The sequence below is a fragment of the Lethenteron reissneri genome, chromosome 20 (genome assembly GCF_015708825.2).
Source record: "Lethenteron reissneri isolate LAM-NWPU_2019-01 chromosome 20, ASM1570882v1, whole genome shotgun sequence".
NCBI lineage: Eukaryota > Metazoa > Chordata > Hyperoartia > Petromyzontiformes > Petromyzontidae > Lethenteron > Lethenteron reissneri.
Genome location: NC_083798.1, coordinates 18,880,895 through 18,902,888, shown reverse-complemented (window position 1 = coordinate 18,902,888; position 21,994 = coordinate 18,880,895). Strand labels below are relative to the sequence as shown.

At 50.2% G+C, this 21,994-nt stretch overlaps 1 protein-coding gene across 1 annotated transcript; it reads right to left on the bottom strand.

The window, feature by feature from the left end:
• Window positions 1-2,092: 2,092 nt before the first annotated feature.
• Window positions 2,093-19,829, bottom strand: LOC133344911 (indian hedgehog protein-like). The gene is made up of 3 exons (XM_061555241.1): window positions 19,184-19,829; window positions 7,785-8,046; window positions 2,093-3,527 (listed from the first exon to the last, which is right to left on the bottom strand). The coding sequence occupies exons 1-3, from the start codon at window positions 19,526-19,528 to the stop codon at window positions 2,788-2,790; spliced, it is 1,347 nt and encodes a 448-aa protein (XP_061411225.1). The 5' UTR covers window positions 19,529-19,829; the 3' UTR covers window positions 2,093-2,787.
• Window positions 19,830-21,994: the final 2,165 nt, after the last annotated feature.

Here is a 21,994-nt window from a genome sequence, read left to right as displayed (position 1 = left end):
TACACAAACATGACTGCCATCGCTCTACACTCCCAAGATATTGTCCAATCTTAAAAGCTAAGCAATGTGGAGCCTGGTTTGCACTTTGACCAGCCACTGGTAGGTTTAGTTATTTCTTTATAAATGTAGACAAACAGTCCACAGTCCACAGCTCCAAGTTCTCCTTTAGCACATCAGCCAATCTTTTCTCGACACCGTGACATGCCCATTGAGCCTGCTCCCCAGCAAGCATCTTACAGGGGGTCATCCATAGCGATTGTTTTGTGTTTATCGAAACTCTCGGGGAACTGCGAGTGTCATTGGTAATGACCGAGAGGCCGATATTTGAAGTCATTCTACGAGACCAAAGTGTCAAAAAATACTAGAATAGCTTTGCACTTGCTTGTTTAACCAACGACATGAATATATTATGCTCAAGTCAAATGTAACATGACAATGTCTATATTTTTTTCTCTCCAACCTTACAGTGCAATTGTGTTTGTTTATTTTGACAGTGATATTTCACTTCATATCGAGCACTTAAAGGATTTAATTCTGGCTCCGAGCTCATGACCTGTTGATGTCCTGGGAACACACACCAAAATGTAACAAAAGCTGCAAAGTAAAATGATAACAGATCAGATGAGCTAGAGGACACGGACGGCGATGGTCCATGCCTCCTGGTCATCCTCTATGGTATAGCTCTTCCTGGAATTCATACGTCACCCAAACCGAAAAAAGGGCCATCCTTCATAGCACATGTTCTATGAAGAAGGGCCCGTTGCCTGAAACGTTGCCGATGACATTTGTTTTTATTTTAAAACAGTGTTGTTGATGAATGTGTGGAGTTTTAACTGTGCTTGTGCCCCACTGCCAACGCCGCAGCATCACAAAATAATGTATGTAAACGATGCAACACTCTAGTATATAAGGACATGCTAGAAATAGTCCTGTGCGTTTACTGTCCTTCTGGTGATGTTTATAGGTATACAGCTGGTGTAGATTATAAAAGACCCATAGTTACAGCTGGGCTGCTATCTGTTTAAAATGTGAAACACTGTGATATTAGAAATTGTATCCAAGTCTAAAATAGGGTTCTTATGTGACTGATGCATTGCATACCCTTACACGCATTAGCCAACCAGGTGACGCTGCAGTTAGAATGCCCACATTAATTTAAAAATACAGTAGCAAATGTCAGTCTGGGGTGAATTCAGCTCATCCTCATCATTGTATTTTATCAAAATGAGTACCATTTTCTGGTGGGTCATCAGATATCGTATACTGATGTCGATCTCAGTAATAGGAATGTGGAATTTCCAGCACTGGCCCAGGAAAATCGGTGGAAGCGAGCGCCGTCAAATTGCTCTCGAGCCACGGAGACGCTGTGACTTGGCTCGATCAGGAATTCGCTGAACATTGTGCACATCCATCCCGATATCACAATGCCACGTGTGCACTCACTCCGAATACATTGTGTTTGGGAAGTTGGGGTTGTGGTCTGGGATGTGACCTAATGGACTAATTTCTATACCTTGATAACCTTTTTGTTATTTGTGCTTTTGTTTTGCTGCCATTTCTTAACTTGTTAATTTATTTAGGATTTTGCTTGATAGTAGGGTTTTCATTTGCTTGGTAGTAGCTGTATATGGGATTTTGTCCTTACATATAAATAAAGTTCAGCGTTATGGGATGTTATTAGCATGAATGACGCGACATAAAAGGATAGTTGTGTCGTATTATTATTACAGCTCTCTTGTCCGTTCTATTTCGGGATGGGGGCCTTCCCATGCCTAGCATGTTATGGGGTTTAATTGACTATACTTCACCAAGCCGGTCAGTGCTGGTTGGTGAATGTGTGGGGCAACAGCACAACAATGGATTTATGCTGCACTGCCCTCTTCTGCCTGCCACGAAGCCCCACGGCAGCTTATAAACCTATTTTAATGCATCAGTGTACACCCATTCAAGTACTATCCGGGCTCAGCTTGGCTTAGCTTCGGCGATATGATGAGATCATGCATGCCGTCGAGTGATTTGTTCGCGGGCGAATAGCATAAGCCGTAATACAATTTACTTGGCACACCTCGCAGATTAAATGTCCACACTCGTGTTGCAATGTTTATAGGAATTAGTTTATGCGTAATTTCCACATATAAAAATAGACACATCTCCACATGCCATCACAGACCTGCCTGGCTGCTAAAAATGGAGCAGGGGGGATTTTCTGCCCCAGCATCGAATAAATATACCAGCAGACCAGTTCTCGTGACGACGGCAATCCGTGTTAACTTGTAAATACGCTACACAAATAAATACCACCTAGCAAACAAACGGACAAACAAAATCACTCTACGCATCTCCGCACATAAACTCTGGCCCACGTGTGGTGTTGTTATTTATGGAAGTTGTTATGAGAATCCAGTCAAGTGGCTCTTGTGGTTAGAGCGCCAAGACGCGCAATTGGACATTTGCGAGTTCAAATCCTGGTTGGGGGGGGGGGGGGGGTCGACTTGGCCCATTATCATCACCATCATCCCTCCGGAGTCGATACAATGACTACCACTTTGTGGAAATTCAACAGTGGTTGTGCTATGGGAATACAGAATTTCCACTACCGGCTCAGGGGAGCCAGCAGATTTTAGTGTTGCCCCACACTCGCAGGGAGATGATGCTCTGACTTGACTTTGACTATTATTATTATCACGAAGCGAGTCCGTTGCTGCGACGCTCACCGTTCCTTCACAGCCCCCCCCCACCCCACATCTTCTTCCTCCACCCTCAACCCGCCCCCCACCCACCCGAGTCTCAGTCAGGCATCCCCAGTGGATGGAACATGGCTTTGTCCAGTACGAGCGAGCCGACGCGGTACAGCAGACGCGAGAACCAATGGACGCCCTCCTCCTCCGACGAGCGCTCGTCTGCCGGCTCGCCGCTGCTGCACGTGCCGTTGGCGGGCCGGCCCGGGCCCAGCCCCGCCGCCAGGCCATGCAGGAGACGCACAGGCCCCAGGGCCGCGTGGGCCAGCTCGTGCGAGCTGATGGCGGCGTAGCAGGATGCGAGCACGTCGTCCACGAGCACCGTGCCGCTCGACACGAGCGGCGCGTATGCCCCGAGCGCCTCCTCCGTGTAGACGGCAGCGACGCGCTCCGGCCGCATGCGCCCCGGGTGGCCCCCCGGCATCGCCGCCGTTTCACGCACGAACACGAAGTGGCCCGGGCGCACGCTGCTCGCGAAAATAGCGTCGACTCCGTCGCCGCGGGAAAAGTCCGTGTCGTTGGGTGCGACGAACAAGAGGTGCGCCGGCGTGAGCTTGAGGCGGCGGCGAGGGTTTTCCCCGGTCTCGATGACGTAGTAGAGCTGGCGGACGCGTGGCTGGCGGTCGAGGAAGAGCAGTATGGGGCTGTAGAGCAGCGCGCCCGAGCCGTCGGCGCTGAGCACACGCTGGCCTGGCTGCACGTCTCGCAGTGGAGCGGCGACGCCGCCCTCCAGCCAGACGTTCGCCTCGCCCGGGAAGCAGCCGCCTGACTTGGCGGCCACAGAGTTCTCTGATGGGGGGAGCGGTGGGGGGGGGGAGGAGAATGGGGCAGTGAGCGGACGTTAGACGTGCTTTGTAGATACGCGTGTTGAACTTCTTTTGCACCGTGCGTAGTCAACCATGCTAATCGTGGGTGCGTCGCACCATGGGTAGTGCGTCGAGTCATGAGCCGGACAAGCGGTTGATTAACAAAGTTTGTGCCATTGTTACTTTTAGACTTCGTAGGGCTGATGTAGATGTGGTACGGCCACTAGAATGTCACATTCAGATGGTCAAGCCAGATAACCGTCTCAGGAGCAGACACCACGAGTCTAACATTTAGACTTGTGGAGAGGAATAGAACTGTGCAAAACATATAAAATAAAATAAAACTATTTGAAACAATGGCAATGATGCGGTAAGAATTAGACAACATTTATTTAATCAAGACTCCCTGAATCATGGACAATTTGTCGAATAGTCGAGGGTGAATAGTAATTCGTGTCGTGTCGAACGCCGTTTGTGTCAAGTCTGAGTCAAGATCATTAATAACCACTGCTGTGCCCTTGCAAAACAATGGGAGCATCAACACAGGTATAGATTACGATGGCTCTTCTCTAATGATCCCAATAAAGCAGATCTCTTTAAGAGACAGCTCTTAGGACATTGTTTAAAGCAATGTTAATAGTTCAACTGTCTACTCTCTTTCATTGAATCAGATATGCAGATTTGTACGATTGACATCACAAGAAGATGGAGCATCAAAGTTAGGTCGTGTTCAGGAGCTCGATGGACTCTAGCATTGCGAGACTATGAGAGAAGGTAATGGCTTGGGGAAGGTCGTTATCCAGAAATGGATAGATCGTGACTGACGATGATGTTAGTGGAATAAAAGGATACATTCTCCCTGCTCCCACAAAGCATTGGGGTAGCCTCATCTCCACTTGTGCCTCTGACCCAGTGTTGGAAATAACTAATTTCCATGCCATTTACAAGTAAATCCATAGGATGATCACAGTTGACATTTTCTACAAAATAGTACTTGGTTTAATTACCCCCAGAAGGGCAGTGTACTTTTTGTTGTTGTAAAAGCATCTAAAACACAATTATATCCCTAGAAACTGCGTCATTAAGAAGAAAGACAACACAGGATGTAGGTGTAGCAGTGATCAAGCATGAGACATCTCTATCTGAGATGTTACAATTTGATGTAAGCAACGATGGGCAAAATAATGTAAATGCACCCAGAGCGTCACAAAACAGTATGGGGTACTAAATATAACAATGCTTTCAGGAAGGCCAGGAAAGTAATTCACACACAGAGGAAAAGAAGAAAATGCTCAGCCTGGACTTGAATTCGTGGAAGGGAGTCAGCAGTGTGGACAGCCATGAGGATGGAGCTCCAGACTGTGGGAGCAGCAGAGGGGAAGGAGTGACCTCCCACTCAGTGATGGTTGACTCAGGCATTGATTTCTGGAGCAGAGGCCATGTGGATGAGAGAATGGGTAACCGGCACAGATAGAGAGATGAGAGAGGGTAGAGAGATATTGCATTGTTGAGTTGAAAAGGCAAACGTGAAGCCACTATGGGCTGCCTGCATTGTGTAATGATTACAGCCTCCCTCTCGAAGCGAGAGTTTCCGCATGTGTCTAGAATCCGGCAGGGCAGCACTGTGGTTAGAACAACACTCGACTCAAGAGTCAAAAACACACGAGTTCTTGCATGGAGAGACTGGTCACTGTCATATAAATGTGGAGTTTCCTCCACCGGTGCAGGGTCACCAATTGAGAGAAGCACCTCCTAATACCCCTTTGAGCAGGGATATACTATTTTACTTTTAGATGCACACCTTACCACCATCACTGCGATCAATATTATCCACAGCTAAAATTAATTCAGCACCAACTTCTGGAAGACCAGCGCTTCCACCTCTATGGAAATGTATGGCTCAAGTGAAGAATATTTGGACCAATTTGATCGCTGACAATCCGCGTTTTTCCATCACGCGATTCAAACCATGTATTCCACGTTCAAACAATTGCTCAGCAATGCTTATCCCTACTGGTGATTCTGAGCCTGACGAAAATTCTACATTATCATGGCAAGGACCAGTCGTTTCATACTTCAACTGCTGTTGACGTTCCACAAAGTAATGCAGTAATATTCCGGTTTACGTCGGGGATGCGTTCCTGAAAGGTGCGACGACGAATATCAAAACGACGCAAAATCAAATCGAGTTACAGGGCAGGTGGAGGCAGAGGCGGATTCTGTTAGCGCCGTAAGTGGGTTGAGGCAATGCAAATCAGGTATTGGTATTAATAAAGTGACGATGTATTTGCGAAACGACGTCAAAGGGGGTGACGTAAGTAGGGGTATTGCTGCACGTACATTGGTATTGTTATTGGCTGCAAAAGCACGATAGTCAACCCCTTACCAAGCTTTGAACTCTTGAATTTCTTTGATTGAGCATTCTACCCACAGCGCCATGTGTCCTTAATGCAGTCCTTATTACATCCTGACTCCAGCATTTGAATACAAGACAGTTCAACAACTTTCACTCAGTTACGCATTACCAAGGGCACGCCAATGGCTATTGCGCACCCCTTACAAAACAAAGATCGCATCAACTGGATTTACATAAACAAAGCCAAATATTACGATTGTGATTACTATCTCAGCAAGAGGCAGTTCTCTCGGCAAGCTTTTGTTTAAAAGAGTGTACAGTACGTCGTTTTAATTAACTTTGAGCAGACGTTTAGAAACTTGGTAATAATTAAGTAATTCTGGTCCACTATTCTTAGTGCTACCTATTATTGGCATGTAAGGGAAGCTTTAAAAGGTAAAACATGTTTCCATACTCAAACGACCATTAAAATAGTTATCCTATCCATTGATGGCCACGAGCTCGTGCTGGGAATTCCAAATTCCCATGGTGGGGACTTTCAAATTCGTGCTTTTCAATTTAGAAACCACAGAGGGATGTATGTTGAACTTTTTTCACACTGTACATCGCCAACCGTGCTTAATCGGAGGTGTGGGGGAAAGGTCAACAAATTAAACACGAAAAGCACTTCGAAAGAAATGAGTTTTCAATCTAGATTTAAAAGTGTGTAGCCCCAGTGCTTCCAAATATGGGAAGGAAGAGCGTTCCAGACGGCCGCAGAAGCACATCTGTTCTATGTCTAGCAAAAAGCCGCTGCGAGGATGACCGGAATTCGCACGATGGTTTATACTCCTTGACGAGATCAGCAAGGATGAATCTCGCGATTCGAGTCACTCGCTCTCACCAGTCAACCTTACTAGTTCGCAAACAGAGTAAAAATTTTAGTATCGAGAAGTGTAGAAGGATAAGCAGCTTGGGCGATGGAGGGATGTGAGTGGGCGTGGTGGCACACACCTGCAATCATGGAAGCGAGGGTGAGACTGACAAAGGGCTGTAAACAAATGTTCCCATGTCATTATGATCAGTGGCATAGCGCAGTTGGCATGGGCCCTGGTTCAAGGACTTAAATGAGGCCCCCTGTCTAATCCCTCCTTCTAGTCTGGTGCCTGGGTCCCTCCAGCTAGGGTTGCCACATTTTGTCCTCTGTTGACCAAGCCCACACACGTTTCTCAGTCAGCAATTGGTCACCTCTGGTTTGCACGGTTGGCCACGTACGGTGCGAAAGAAGTTCAACATACACACACATACGTACCATGCAGTAAACTCTAATACACATCAACACAATACCGGTACCAGATCTGGGTGCAAACCGATTCCTCGCTACCCAAAATGCAGTTGGCAAAAACCTATACAGGGGGCAACCTCTAACCCCACGGGGCGCAACGCAGAGGTCGCAACCGGGTACCTGATACCCGTACCCTACCCGATACCCGGATACCCATACCCGGCCGGGTACAGGTACGGGTACCCGTTTGCGACCCTGGTGCGGCCGGGTACGGGTACAGGTAGACCGTGAGTCACTGGTGAGTAACCGTTTGTCACTCATTTCCCAACGTCTTGTCTCTTCTCACAATTCAAGTTCCTAGAATCAATCCACCCGCGCCTGCAACATGGCTTCATCCCAGAGGTCGCAATCAGGTACCCGATTCCCGTACCCTACCCGGCCGGGTACGGGTAGGGTACGGGTACGGCCGGGTACGGGTATGGGTACCCGTTTGCGACCCTGGTGCGGCCGGGTACGGGTACAGGTAAGGAATCAAAACCCGTTTGCGACCTCTGGCACAACGGGGCCCCGGCGCAGTTCAACCACTGGCACACTACTCGATCCCAGTCCAGTATTCGTACCGGCTTTGACGGAGCAATGCACGTGCGCCTTGGACTCGTAGTAGACCCAGTCAAAGCCCGCCTCGGCCGCCAGGCGTGCCAGCATGCCGTACTTGGCGCGGTCGCGGTCCGACGTGGTGATGTCGAGCGCGCGCCCCTCGAAGTGCAGAGACTCCTCCGAGTGGTGGCCGTCCTCGTCCCAGCCCTCGGTGACGCGCAGCTTCACACCGGGCCACTGGTTCATCACGGAGATGGCGAGCGCGTTCAGCCGGTCCTTGCAGCGCTGCGGAGCGAAAGGAGGCAAGGGCGGGCAGGTGAGGGGGAAGCGTGGTACGTGGATCAGATTGGGCCAGGGGAGGGGAACCAACTCGTACGACATGGGGGCCGCACCTGTGTCCGCGACTTCGTATGTATGTTGAACTTCTTTCGTACCGTGCGTAGCCAACCGTGCTAATCAAAGGTGTGCCTTCATTCACGACACACGGCTCGCACAACCACATTATGGCCTCTCGCTTTTAAACGGCCCACAAACGATGTCCATCCCTTGCTGTGGGTGAGCACAGTAGCCGCACTCACCGGGTACTGTCGGAGACTGTGTTTCACCAGGCAACGTTGTGGTTCTAATTGCAGCACGACCAGTTACTTCTGTCACTGGCAACGGCCTCGTGCGATTATATATAAACATTTGTTGTCCTTGGCTACATACGGTGCGAAAGAAGTTCAACATACATATGGTACATACTTGCGGTGACAAGATAATTGAAAGTCGTCTTCGACCCGAGTGCTATAAGGGCTGTTTTGGGAAACGTAGCATATTAAGTGTTTTATTTATCTTTTAAGGCCCCAGTATTATTGACAAATGTGTTGAAAGAGTTCCCCACCCCTAACCCTGGACTATCGACGCATGTGTAGTGTCAGCGGAGCGGCAGAAAAGGTTTTTTTCCAGGAGGCACCTTCTTTATTGACACCTTCACAGGTTCCCCCTCGCACTCTCCCTAGTCGTCTAGTCTTGCCTAAACACAACCCTGGCCGTGTAACACCGATGACGCTGACCGAGACAGCCAACAACTCTCCGGTCACGCAATATCTAGCGAAGACAGCAGCGATGAAGGCGGTGAAGAAAACAGCGATGACGAGACGAGTCCACTCCCAGAACCGGCAGCCCTGAGCTTCTGCTTTCAGCTGCTTTTATGCTACCCGGCGCCGCCTGGCTCCGCCCTGGTCACGGCTCCCTTCTCGAACCCACTAGCAGGTTCCAGGGGTTTCCAGATGGGGCCTTCCGTGACCCTTGCCCCAGTTCCTCCGCCCTACCGACACACCCGTGTATATGCTCACCGGCGTGTATACTGCTCGTCCACCGCAGTTGCCGCTGCTGGACAGCAGTCGACACTATTACACTACACGTCTATAACATGTACCGTGTTGTGCTCTGTGTGTGTGTTTGTGTGAGGAGTGGTGGTGCAGCGGTTAGCACCACCCGGCTACCTCAGTTAAGATTCTTGGTCACGACCAACATCGGTGGCGAATCGTATCCGAACCGGTTCTGGGACTCCTTTCTGAACCGGTTCTGGGACTCCCCGAGGACGACTCGGCCTTACGTGGTAAGTGCCTGGCGCGGTGTGTAAACCTCAGCCCTGGAGAAACCGATGTGGCTGGGCGTGATGCTGGCCACACTAGCCCTCTCGTGCGCCATGCCGGCATGAACATGTGCTCGCAAGCAACACTTTCCACAGCACTCTACGCAAGCCACAAGGGGAATCTACGCTTTTGTTTGATGTGTCGTAGCAAAAGATGGCGTCACGGGGAGTTGGGTGACAGATTTGGGGGCGAAACTAAACTAGGAGCCAATCGGTTTAACTTAAACAACAAAACAAGAATGCTGGATTTTGCGCACACGTATTACTGTTGAAATAAAGCTATTTATTAAACATTACAAATGTGATGTATACACAGTGCTGTACACTAATTAAGTTGAGATACGTTGTAGCCGAGGAGGCATGTATACTGTCCCCTCCACTGAAACAGGGAGTCGAACCTGCATCCAAGAAGGACGCAAGCTGCCCAGCCACTATCGACGACAACGTAGCTGCTGTTCTTCGATGATAATCGTCGCCTGCACGGCAGACGGGCTGCAAAACACGAGCGCCAAGTTCGCATCGCAACCCTAAACCCCGACCGCTCTGTTGTAGTTATTCAGATGCCGATATTGCCCACAATTTGAAGGCAAAAATTGGCGTCGTGTGTGGTGAGTTTCCGAGCGACTGGCTGGAGTGAGCGCTCAGGAGTTGCCGGGAAGGCACGACAATGGGAGGAGTCCACGAAACCTACAAAGACGGCGGCGACCGCATCGCGCGCTTTCAGACGCGCTTCCGCGGCCGTCTGGAACGCTCTTCCTTCCGATATTAGGAAACCACTGGAGCTATGAAAGTTTGAATCGAGATTGAAACTCATTTCTTTGTAACTGCTTTTGTTGCATAATTTGTTGTCTTTTCCGCGCACCTCCAATTAACACGATTGCCTACGTACGGTGCGAATGAACCTAATGTTTTTGAGGCATAATAATAATGACGCGACGAATATCGGGTCCCTTTAAATAATATATCGTGTAAGTTAACTGAACATTTTACTTGAGAATGTTTTTTAAAATATATTTTATATCAATCTGCTTTGGTGAAGGGCCTTTCCAAGCCGTGTCAGTTGTGAAGGTAGTTTAACCATACCTCACCACGCTGGTCAATGCAGGTTTGTGATTAGTGCCTAGGACTGGTTGGTTCATATCCCACTCGCCACTGATGTTAGCCGTGCCGGGTGCATGGCGCAGTGCGATAACCACTGCGTCACCGCTATCCATATTGCACATCCATGTGCGCTTATGTGTATACACACCCATCGATATTCATCCCAATTGCTCTCTACATGAACGACTATCGCTCTCTCAAATAATGTGCAGACACAAATACAGCTGCATATTTAAATGTGCACACACACGCAACATTCATTTACAGCCTTTCGTCAGTCCACTTTTGGATTAATGGAAGTTGGATGAACCCACTGCTGGACGAGGATTCATAGCGCAGTGCGCTAACCACTGCGCCACCGCTACTCCATGAATATTATAAATGTATGTACTGTGTGTTGAACTTCTGTCGCACCGCACGTTGCAAACCGTGCTAATCAGAGGTGCGGGGGAAGGACAACAAAATAAATACAAAAATCAGTCCTAAAGAAATGTGCATAGCTCCAGTAGCTTCCTAATATCGGAAGGAAGAGCGTTCCAGACGGCCGCAGGAGCGCATCTGAAAGCGCGCGATGCAGTGACCATCGTCTTTGTTCGCTGCTGTGAGGATGACCGGAGTTCGCGTGATGGTTTATGCTCCTTGACGATATCATCAAGGTATTGTGATTCGTTCATAAATTAGGAATAGCGTGAATGGTAACATCGCGGTTAAACTGGGCGATGCACTGTGCAGTTCTACGAGTTACTCATCTCGCTCCACTCTGGTGGGGGTGGTGGTGGGGGGGGTATGTTTATTTCATCATCAGTTGGAGAAGATAATGCCGTGGTTAATGGATTCGCGGCGGCAGCATCGGCATTGTTTGGTTTGGCCGCAGAGCTCATATTGTTTCCGTTTGTGTTTGCGCTCCAGTTAATGGGTAGCGAGGCTGGCGAGAGGAGCCCTCCGTTCGAACTCACACCCCCTGCCATTCTCTATCCACAAGTGGATGATGGCCTTCCTCCCCCACGCCATGGAACAACAACGCGTCTCTAGACATTCAGTCAATAAGACTGTGGCCGTCAAAGGACAAATATATAAAAGCTGACGTTCGGGCAATGGCCCTTCTTCATAGCATATAGACAGGCCAGAGAGATAGAGGGGATACTGTGCATTACACACTGAACTTGACACACACCAGTGAGTCTGATCATTACATTTTAAAATTGTTTCCTGATGAACAAATTTTTTTTATTAGCCATATGGATATTAGTAGCTATTGAGTAACAGACAAACCCTTCGGTAATAAAAAATATGCATTGTTAAATAAACTCAGTTGTGTTAAAGGTAATATGATGATGAAATGTAGCTGGCGCATTCTGCACCACATTCTGCACGGTAGTTTTTGTGTGTGCCATATTTGACCACGTTTGCAAGTGCAGGTTGGTGAAGCAAGTGTGGGAGGATAGCACCCTGTTCTAATAACGCCACCTGCCATGCCGCTGATGTTGACCGTGAGCGGAAATCGAATTCGGGTCGCCGGGTTCATAGCGCAGCGCGCTAACCACTTCACCCCCAATCAGTAACTTAAACCGGTGGCATCCTACCGTGGTCGATAAAGGCAGTAACACTTTGTTGATGCTCCAAAGTTTGAAATAAAGAAATAATCCATTATGTGGAATTGCATTTGAATAAAAATATGGGCCAGTTTCGCTCATTTGGAAGCTCATCAGGAATGTGTCAGGCTTGTTAAACAATCATTGCTATTCTAAGACCTCCCCCCCGAAGCGTTAGTTATATTGCAGTTCTGTCCATTGTATATTCTACAAAGACAAATATCTCCTGTATAGCATTAACAGACTATTGTGGCAAGTGCTGTTGTAGAGCACCTATGAAGGCCAGCACGGCACACGGTGGAGGTGGGTGGCCAGCATGACGCCCAGCCACCTTTGTCTCCCGAGTGGCGATGTTTACACACCGCACCAGATACTCATTTGATACCGAGTCGACCTAAGGGAGACCCAGGACCGGTTCATACATTCGCCACTGTTATTGGTCGTGTGCGGGAATTGAACTCGGGTCGCGGGTTCGTGGCGTGCTAACCGCTGCACTACTGCTATGTTGTACGGTATATATGGGTGCTCAGCCAGTCGAGCCATACATAGCAAGGCCACTGTTGTTTTTTAGGGCACTGAACTGACTTTTTACGATGGTGGGCCGAGTCAACGACTGATCGGCTGGGATTTGAACTCTTTAAGGTCGCGAGTCGAGCTCGCGCATGAGGACTCACACGTTTGCGCGGATTAATACAACCTACTTGCTGTACTGCCATCGATAACACTGTTAAAACGTTGCCTGTTTTTACGTCATTCAGTTTATACATTCACTGAAACAGCTAACTTAGACGCCTCCACTATTGTAAAACAAAATTAACAATGTTCCGCCCTTTGTCGATCCACTGCTTGATGGGCGTTGATTGACCATACTTCACCACGCTGGTCAGCACAGGTTGGCAACCAGTTCGGATATCACTCGCCACTAACGTTAGTTAGCCGTGGCTGGGAGTCGATTTTAGGTGGATGTGTATATAGTGCATTGCGTTAACCATTGTACCACCGCTCCACCCCCCTTAAACAATGTAATCCAACATTGCAACCATGGCCGCTCCATCATCACTACATATATACATGTACAGCTATATATAAGCTATAATATACGCGCAGTGTGTCGACATATGTAGCTCTGTGTTCCATTCGCGCAGTGGGCTATGAGCCGGGTAACCCGACCGCGTTCACGGCTAACGTGACACGGACCTCTCCTAGGTCAACTCGACTCGAAAGGAGTACCTGGCGCTCTGAAAAAATCCCAACACCAGCGGCGACACAAGCTTTGCCGACAACGTCTCCCGTTCAAGCCACAATAGGTGCTCGCTTACAGCATTTGCCCGACAGTCTGTGTGGATGGATGTTCGGGGAATCGTTATGTTTGTTTGCGCTCTTAAGAATGTATCGGTGAACGTGGTCTCATTCGTGCTCCAGTCTTATTTGAACTTTTTATAGTCGCAGGGACAACGTAGGCGGTCGCTCGATATTCATATGACAATTCGAATTAATGCACAATTCGCGCGGTTAACCAACATTAAAATTTCCCACTTTGTCAAATGATCGGCAGAGCAGCAAGCACGTGTTCGTCAGCGGTTTGGTTTCGTTCACAGCCAACCACCGCCGCCTTAGTGCAAGTAGAACGTGTCTCGCCTTAAGGCGCAGCTCTGCAATGACTTGCTCACGCCGCTGCTGGCGGATGAAGCGCCGTCCCGCTAGACGAAGTCCAAGAGAGCACCTCCCTGGAGGACATTTCTCCCGCTTTCCCACTGCGACGAGATGGGAGATGAGCCACACTTGACCCCACCACACGAACCTGCCGATCGGTTCATTGACCGTGGTTGTACCCCATGTGCGTACATTTCTGGGTGGGCAAAAGTGGGTGTGTGGGTGGGGGGGTTAAGATAAAATAAAACTTCCGCGTCGGGAGATCGAATGGAACCGACGACCATTGAGCCTTTTTGCCGGTTCGCGAGGCCGTCTCTCTCGAAGGCCCAATTCTCAGAATTAAAATCGCACCTTGGCAAGAGAGTGGCCGAAACGCGGCGGCCATGGTGGTGAGTGAGACATCATCCACCGCTGGCCGCGTTTTTTTTTTCTTTCTTATATATGTGTTAGGAGAAAGCAAAATAAATCGCCCGAACCAAAAGTAACATTCGCCGACACGTGAGCTCGGGCACGACACCCACCCGTGTACACCGACATTCGCGGTATTTAAACCGCGGGGCGCCGGTTGGATTTTACAAAGCGCACGCGAATGCAACAACACCTGTACTAACGACAGGTAAACACACACACGGCGGGTGGAGGGCGCGGTGGGGGTTCCGCAACGGCGAAGTTCTCGGAAAAAGGTGAGCAAAGTGCAATCACAGCTTTAAGAACACGTCCCCACACCCCACCTACCCACCAGCCCACCCATTATATCCACATAGCCACTTACCGCCAATAAAGAAATAAAATATAGCCTTAAGATACTGTTGGGGCACGTGTTGTGAGCGAGTCACCTATGAAGGCCGGCACGGCACACGACGGGGTAAGGTGGCCGACAACCACGCCCAGCCGCCTTTGTCTCTTTCGTGGCGATGGTTACACACCGAGGTTCTCGTTTTCAGGCTGAGTCGACTTAGGGGAGACCCAGGACCACGTATGCCCACTTATCCACCTTGTTACCTGCCCACACCTACACGCCTGTCCACTCACCCAATTGCCCACCTGGTCCACCTACCGTCCAATGTAACCTGCCCATCCACACGACCCGGCGACCTCCGGGATCGCCTGCGAGTGAAGGCAGCGGGGCGAGTTTCGTAAGACCACCGAGCCGGCCAATACACAGCGAAGCGAGGGTCCTATAAATACCGATGTCGTTAGAGGCACCCGCTTTCATGTTTGGTACCATTGACCTCGCATTTACGTTCAAAGTACGGGTATGGTGGACACACTGCGTTTCTCACTACACCCCCCCCTCCACACACATGCATACGCATAAAGAAAAAGATCCCCCGTATAGCATTGAACAGACTGTTGGGGAAAGGTGCTGCTCGCAAACACCTATTACAGTACGGCACAGGTGGCCTACGCCACGCCCGAGACCGCCTTTGTCTCCCCAGTGGCGATGTTTACACAGCGCACCGGGTCCTCGTTTCGAGGCCGAGTTGACCTCGGAGGGAGGCCCGGAACCGATTGAGAAATCACTCGCGATCGTGGCACAGTGCGCTAACCGCTCCGCCACATATCCCCGCGAATACAAAACAAAAGACGAAATTCTCCCACGGTGTGGGAGCAAGTCAAGTTCGTGAGCACCTCTTGAGGCCGAAACGGCGCTCCACGTACCTACACGCGAGACAATGGCAGAGATCACTCGTCACAAGGCACCGACGGAGTGCGTGCTGTTTGCGAGCACCTATTAAAGTCAGCGCTGTGACCGTGGTATGGCCGTCAACCGCGCCCGAGACCACCTTTGTTTCCCCACGGGTGATGTTTACACATCGCACCAGGTACTCGGGGAGATTTGGGACAAGTGTTGAAACCACTGTCAATAAATATATCCGTGACGAGGTTCGTAGCGTAGTGCGCAAACCACTGCACCACCACTCCCTGCTATACACATATATATACAGCAATATCATCCACCTTCGCCACTGATGGTCGGCGGCGTCGCAACAGCGTTTGTGCCAGGCTAGGTACACTTAGAAGCCACGCGACGTGTCGACGGTTTTTAGGCAGGTCACAGAATAGACCCACGTGTTTGTGGGTTAACTGGCAGATGCCACCAGCTGTGCTCCCCACTGCGCCGCACCACTCGCTCCGCTTGTTGCTGTTTAGCGTCGCTCCTCCGCATTTCGCTGTTGCTTGAGGACAGCCGCCTTGCAATTTCCGAGCACCGGGACAGACCACGCCAGGTCCATTCAGCCCCAAGTCCTCGTGTGCCACATCAAACGGTCTCATCGCTAACCTGTGCCGGCGCCCGTTTATCCGCCTCTATCGGGACAAAACAGAAGCTATTTGGGCACGAAGGCGACGTGGCTGGGCATCCGGGCTACATGGCGCGGCCAAACAACACATCATCGCCGACTGGAGGGTACCCGCTGATAGGTTTGTGTCCAGAAGTCTCAAGGATCGATAATCTCCCAACACAAATCAAGTCTGGTTAACCACAAGATGGACCAATCTAGATTTGAAGTTTTCGTGACTGCAGGGATCCATACTCTTTGGTTCTTTCGGTAAAGCCGCGTAGGTATAAAATAAAATAAATTAAATCACGACGTGTCGGGCGCAACACAAGCGTCCGTCATCAGGTGGGATAACCACAGCCTCTTGTTACAGCAGCAGCCCCTTTTGCCCACTTCAGCAATTGTTTCTTGCTGTGGTTGTCCCACCTGATGACGGACGCTTGTGTTGCGCCGTGATTTAATTTATTTTATTCTATACCTACGTGACTTTACCGAAAGAACCAAAGAGACGAGCACACGATGGATCGTATTTGCAGGCCAACCTGAACGTTTCAAGCCGGCGCCGGTGTTCCCATATCGGTCCAAGTTACGCAAGCGTAGATACCAGAGGGCATGCTTGTGACCGAGAAATCCCGCGTTTGCAAGATAGGCATACACGAACATGCACATACAATCTATCGCTATAATGAAGTGGCCAGTCATGCTTACGTGATTTACTACTAACACTATTTGGTGCCCTATCGTACGAGGTATTTTCTGACCGGATTATTGACGTTACATTACGCGAGATGGCAGCTTAAACATGGCATCACCTGGAGCTGACTCACCCACCGTTGCTTGTTTAACGTTAGTGAACATTTCACACGACCTCGCTGCCCTGCTCTGCCCCTTATCATCACATTACCATTTAAGGACTGTACTTATCTAAACTAAATGATTTTATTTTATTTTACCAGGTAAGGCCCACTGACTGATACAGCTCTTTTTCAGAAGCGACCTGGCCACAAATGATAGCTCAACGAAGTGATTTACCAGATGGAAATGTAAAGCAGCCAAATCCTCGACACGAATGTTTCTAAATTATGGAAGGAAAATCGGAGGACGCGAAGAAATATCCACGCGACTACGGGGTCAAAAAAGACATGCAAACTCCAAATATACAGGCCTCAGGGACTGGATCGGACACACGACCCCTGCAGACCAGGCGACGTAGTTAACATTTCGCCACCGTGGCATGTAGCATCGCAGGTCGAAAATGCGTAGAATTAAATAAATGTCGAACGTTATCGCTGAACAATGCACGTCAATTCAACTATTCGTGCTATTTACGAATACATGGCGTCCGCACCCAGTGTCAATGTTCATTTTCAGGAGGTTCCTGCATTTGGGTATGTTTGGCAAATGCCGTTTCAAGGAGTGTTTGACCTCGTGTGGGAGGAAGCTGCAGGGAGTACCCGCAGAAACCCCACCTCGAATTCGAGGAATAAAACTACACGAAGGTCCACAACGATTGTCGTTCATCACCAAGTGGCGGTGACGTCACCACGGAACTTGTGCCATGCTAGGTGCACTTTGAGGCCACGTGAAGTGTCGAAGGCTCCCTGCGAGTAGGTCACGGGACAGACACAGGCACCGCTGTTGGCAGAATGCACCAACTGTGCTCCCCATTGTGCCAAATGTCTTGCGTTTTAGCCGCTCCGTTGTTGCCGGAGGGCGACTGCTTCTAAAGGTCCGCACGTACGGCTTTACGGACTCGTTTTCTGCACTGCCATCTCTCGGCGACCTCGCAGCCCGGCAAGGTTTAGGAGTTTCCCAAATCTGAAGTGTGATCCACCAACACTTGCCTCCAAAAGCGCCGCATTACAGAGGCCTGCGCCACCGACTCAAGCAAGCGCTCACGTGCTGTGTGTAGTTATTATGTTCTACTATAAGAGGAATTGTCCGAAACGTCTGCTTCTTATTTTTTTTTCACAGCGACAACGCGGTGTCATGCTAACAAGAAGAGTTTCAGTCTTAAACAAACAAAACAAACAATCACATCTCATAATAATAATATGAAATAAGCCGTCAGCTGTAACAGAAACCAAGTGTAGATAATTAATTAATTGGGCCACGTTAATCATCTGATTGACGTGAAGCTGTGACGCTAGGGGGCGGATAGAACCACCCGGTGAAGTTGGTTAACCCCATGCAAGCTCGCACAAGTCATATATATACATCCTCGGAGGTCGACCGACCAATGTCCTTGTCCTTGTCCTACAAACTATTGACGTTCATGCTGGCACCAATCAGACCACATTTGTCAATATTGCCATTTACATCGGAGTAAGGCTTGTACACACAGAGGCTAAGACAGACAAAGATCTCCCGTGTAGCCTTCACAGACTGTTGGGGCAAGTGCTGTGAACGAGCTCCGATGAAAGCCGGGACGGCACACGATGGGGTGGGTGCCCAGTACCACCCCCGGCCGCCTTTATCTCTCTCGTGACGATGTTTACACATCGCACCAAGTACTCATTTGAGGCCGAGTCGATCTAGGGGAGGCTTAGAACCGGCTCAGATATAATCTTCACCGGTGTTTGGCCTTGAGCGGGATAGGAACTCAAGTCGCCGGGTCCGTCGCGCACCGCACTCACTGCTCCACTGCAGTGAATTGACACCAGTGCGTCATCATCGTGAAACGAATCCGGAATGTTGCTAATTCGACTCCCACCTCACAGTTCGTTGGAGCCCATCATCCATACGCGGTGAATTAAAATGAATACCAGTTTGTGAAATATCACTAGCGGTCATCCTATGCTCCGTAAACATGCCTAATGTGGAATTCCTACCGCATACTCCCAAACCAACACGAGCACTCACAGCATCAGAGGGGGGCTTCGTTCGGAAATTACCCTCGACTACGTTTCAAGTGCGCTTTAAAGACGCGTCACCTTAATCTGATAGCACCTATTCAACTACTTTAACCCACGGGCACCGCCAAGCGCGTACAAGCACCCAGTGTTGAGGGACACACTCGGCTCGTCCCGTCACACTCCACGGCGGGTATCCAATGGGCCAAACCGCGGGGCCACGGCGATCAGTCGCGACGTGAACGCCTCGCAAAAGAAAGCCGCGCAGCCCGCAGAGAGGAAACTCTCTGCGCTCTCCCTCACCTGCGTCATGAGGCGGTCCGCGCCCGTGTTCTCCTCGTCCTTGAAGATGATGTCGGGGTTGTAGTTGGGCGTCAGGTCCTTGAACCTCTCGGAGCCGCGCGCGATCTTCCCCTCGTAGCGACCGCTGGCTCCCAGGGTCTTCTCGGCCACGTTGGGCACAAACTGCTTGTAGGCGAGCGGGGTCAGCTTGCGCGGCAGCCTCCGCCGGCTGCCGTAGCCCCGGCCCGGGCCGCAGCCGCGCGCCGGCGCCGGGCAGCTCACGAGCACCAGCAGCGCCACGAGCAGCACGAGCAGGGCAAGCACCGTGACGCGCTGCCTCGCTCGCCGCATCCACCCCACGGCCATGGCAGGGGCGTCCTCACCACGTCCCGCGAGGAGGGAGATTTCAAGGTGTGCGCGCGCACGCACGCACGCACGCGCGCGCGCCTCTTTCTCTCTCTCTCTCTCTTTGATTTCGTCCGCACGCGTCAAGGTGTTGGGACGGCCGCTATTCCGCCACTCTCCTCTCTCGAGCTCCTCTCTCCCGCGTCGTGCGAGGGTGCGCGTGTCCGTGTCGCACCTGCCCACCAGCCCGCCCGCCGCGGAAGAACTGCGCCGCGCGTGACTATCTGTGTTCGAGTTGTGCACGTTTATAAAGTACCTCGGACCCAAACCCACTCAATCACCTCCCACCGCCGCCACCCTCCCCGGCCAGTTCCTCCCACCCCCTTCTAAAGGAACTAGGTGGCTGGGTGTCGGAGTTGCAACACAATGGGATGGGCGGGCAACGCCGCCCCAATTTGCGTGCGGGCGTTTATGAGCCGTACGATGCCCGCCAATGCCGAAACGCGCGGCGGCTGCGGCGGCCGCCAGCGGCTTCTATCGAGGCAGCGCACGGGACCACCACGCATGCGCTCAGCATCACAATCAATAGCTGAGATCAGAATCTCATCAGCTGCATTCACATCGGCGGCATCAATAGCTGAGATCATCGTCAATAGCAGCAGCAGCAATAGCTGAGCAGCTCGCAATCGAACTCTGACCGCCGGGTTCATAGCGCAATGCGCCAATCACCACCTGCACGACAAGCACTAATACAAAGCCTTTGTCTCCTCAGTGGCGATGTTTACACATTGTGACTAGGTACTTATTTGTGGCCGAGTCGACCTAGTGGAGGCCCATAACCGATTCGGACAATCGTCACTGGTGTTGGTCGGGAGGAGGAATCGAGCTCGGGTCGCTGGGTTCGTAGCGCAAGCGCGCTAACCACTGCGCTACCGTACACCACCATCAGTATCACCACAACCAGTACGAGCAGCATCAGTCACTGTTTATCGACTTCTAGATGCGGTTCATCCCTGATGGCCCTGCGATGCCAAATCAAGCGTCCTCTGCGCCGGTGGTCGTCCTTCCCTGCTAATATCGTCAACGAGTATAAACCATCATCACGCGAACTCGGATCATCCTCACGGCGGCTTTTGGCTAGACATCGAACAAAGACGGTCATTGCATCGCGCGCTTTAAAATGCGCTTCTGCGGCCGTCTAGAGCGCTCTTTCTTCTGATATTCGGACGCCACTGGAGCCATGCAGTTTTAAATATGAATTTAAAACTCACGATTGGCTGCGTACGGTGCAAAAGAAGTTCAAAACACATACACGCAGCCTCGACCATCGACAATCATCCATGCTGGCAAAGCGTCCTCCTACAGTCAGTGTCTGTGTGCATGATGTCTCCGATTTACGCTTACATGTCTGTAATCAAACACGAAAAATAACTCGGCATATCCATCATTACTCCTATTTTGTATGTATGTTTAACTTCTTTCGCACCCTTCGTAGCCAACCGTGCCAATCGTGGGTGCGGAAACATACATCCAAGCAGCAGGCCAACGTTACGGGCAATTGCCCTCTTTCAGAGGAGAATGTTTGACTAACCTCTAACTCTCGTTTCGTAATCACGGTAGAATATGAACAAAGGTGATGCAGGAGAGGCTGTACGCGAAGAGAGCAAATGGACATTGCTCTGCTACTTTACGTCTTTGTTTGTCTGTGATGTTTACCTCCCATGATGCAATTCCGCAATCTCAAATTGATCATTTAAAAACACGTGAACTCGTTTGTGGATGTCGTGCGCTCGGGTTTAAATGTGTCCGCGACTCAAACGTCCCGTGGAAAAACCATTCATACGCCCATGAAAAAGGGTTCGTGTCGACTCAGTTGAGAGGTTGGACATTTCGCAAAAGGCCGCACACTTTAAATGAGACATCCATTCCGCACAAGCCTTCTCTCCTCGCAAAAGAAGAATCACTTACCCCGAAACGTTCCCCGGTGTAATATGGAACCTTTATCGATCCACTGCTGGATGAAAGCCTCAACTAGCAGCCACCGTCTCTCGCGAATCATGCTGTCAAACAATCAACCGCTAGCACCTGCACGCGATTTGATGTAATTGCTCCATCTAAACGAAACCTTTTTTTTACCAGGTAAGGTCCACTTTAACTATATAGCTCTTTTTTCGGAAGCGACCTGGCCACAATTATAGCTCAACAAAGTGGCTTATCACGTGGAAATGTAGAGCAGCCAATTACATTCGTTGATTCTGAATGTGGAGTAAAAAACCAAAGGTCACGGAGAAAAAAATCCACTCGACCACGAAAAGAGAGACACGGCAAACTCCAAACACACAGCAGCAGGCGTCAGGGTCGGTATCGAATCCACGACCTCATGCATACTCGGCGAGGTAGTTAACATCTCCTAGTTATCGTGATGATGATGAGAGAGAGACACGCAAACTCGAAATATACAGGCGTCAGGGTCTGGATAGAATCCCA

Bases quoted from the DNA above. Each gene is read 5' to 3' on its own strand.
- LOC133344911 (XM_061555241.1), bottom strand. From the start codon at position 19,528: ATGGCCGTGGGGTGGATGCGGCGAGCGAGGCAGCGCGTCACGGTGCTT. The intron at 8,047-19,183 runs GTGAGGGAGAGC...TTCGCTCCGCAG, and splicing joins CGGACCGCCTCATGACGCAG to CGCTGCAAGGACCGGCTGAA. The intron at 3,528-7,784 runs GTACGAATACTG...TCCCCCCATCAG, and splicing joins GCATTGCTCCGTCAAAGCCG to AGAACTCTGTGGCCGCCAAG.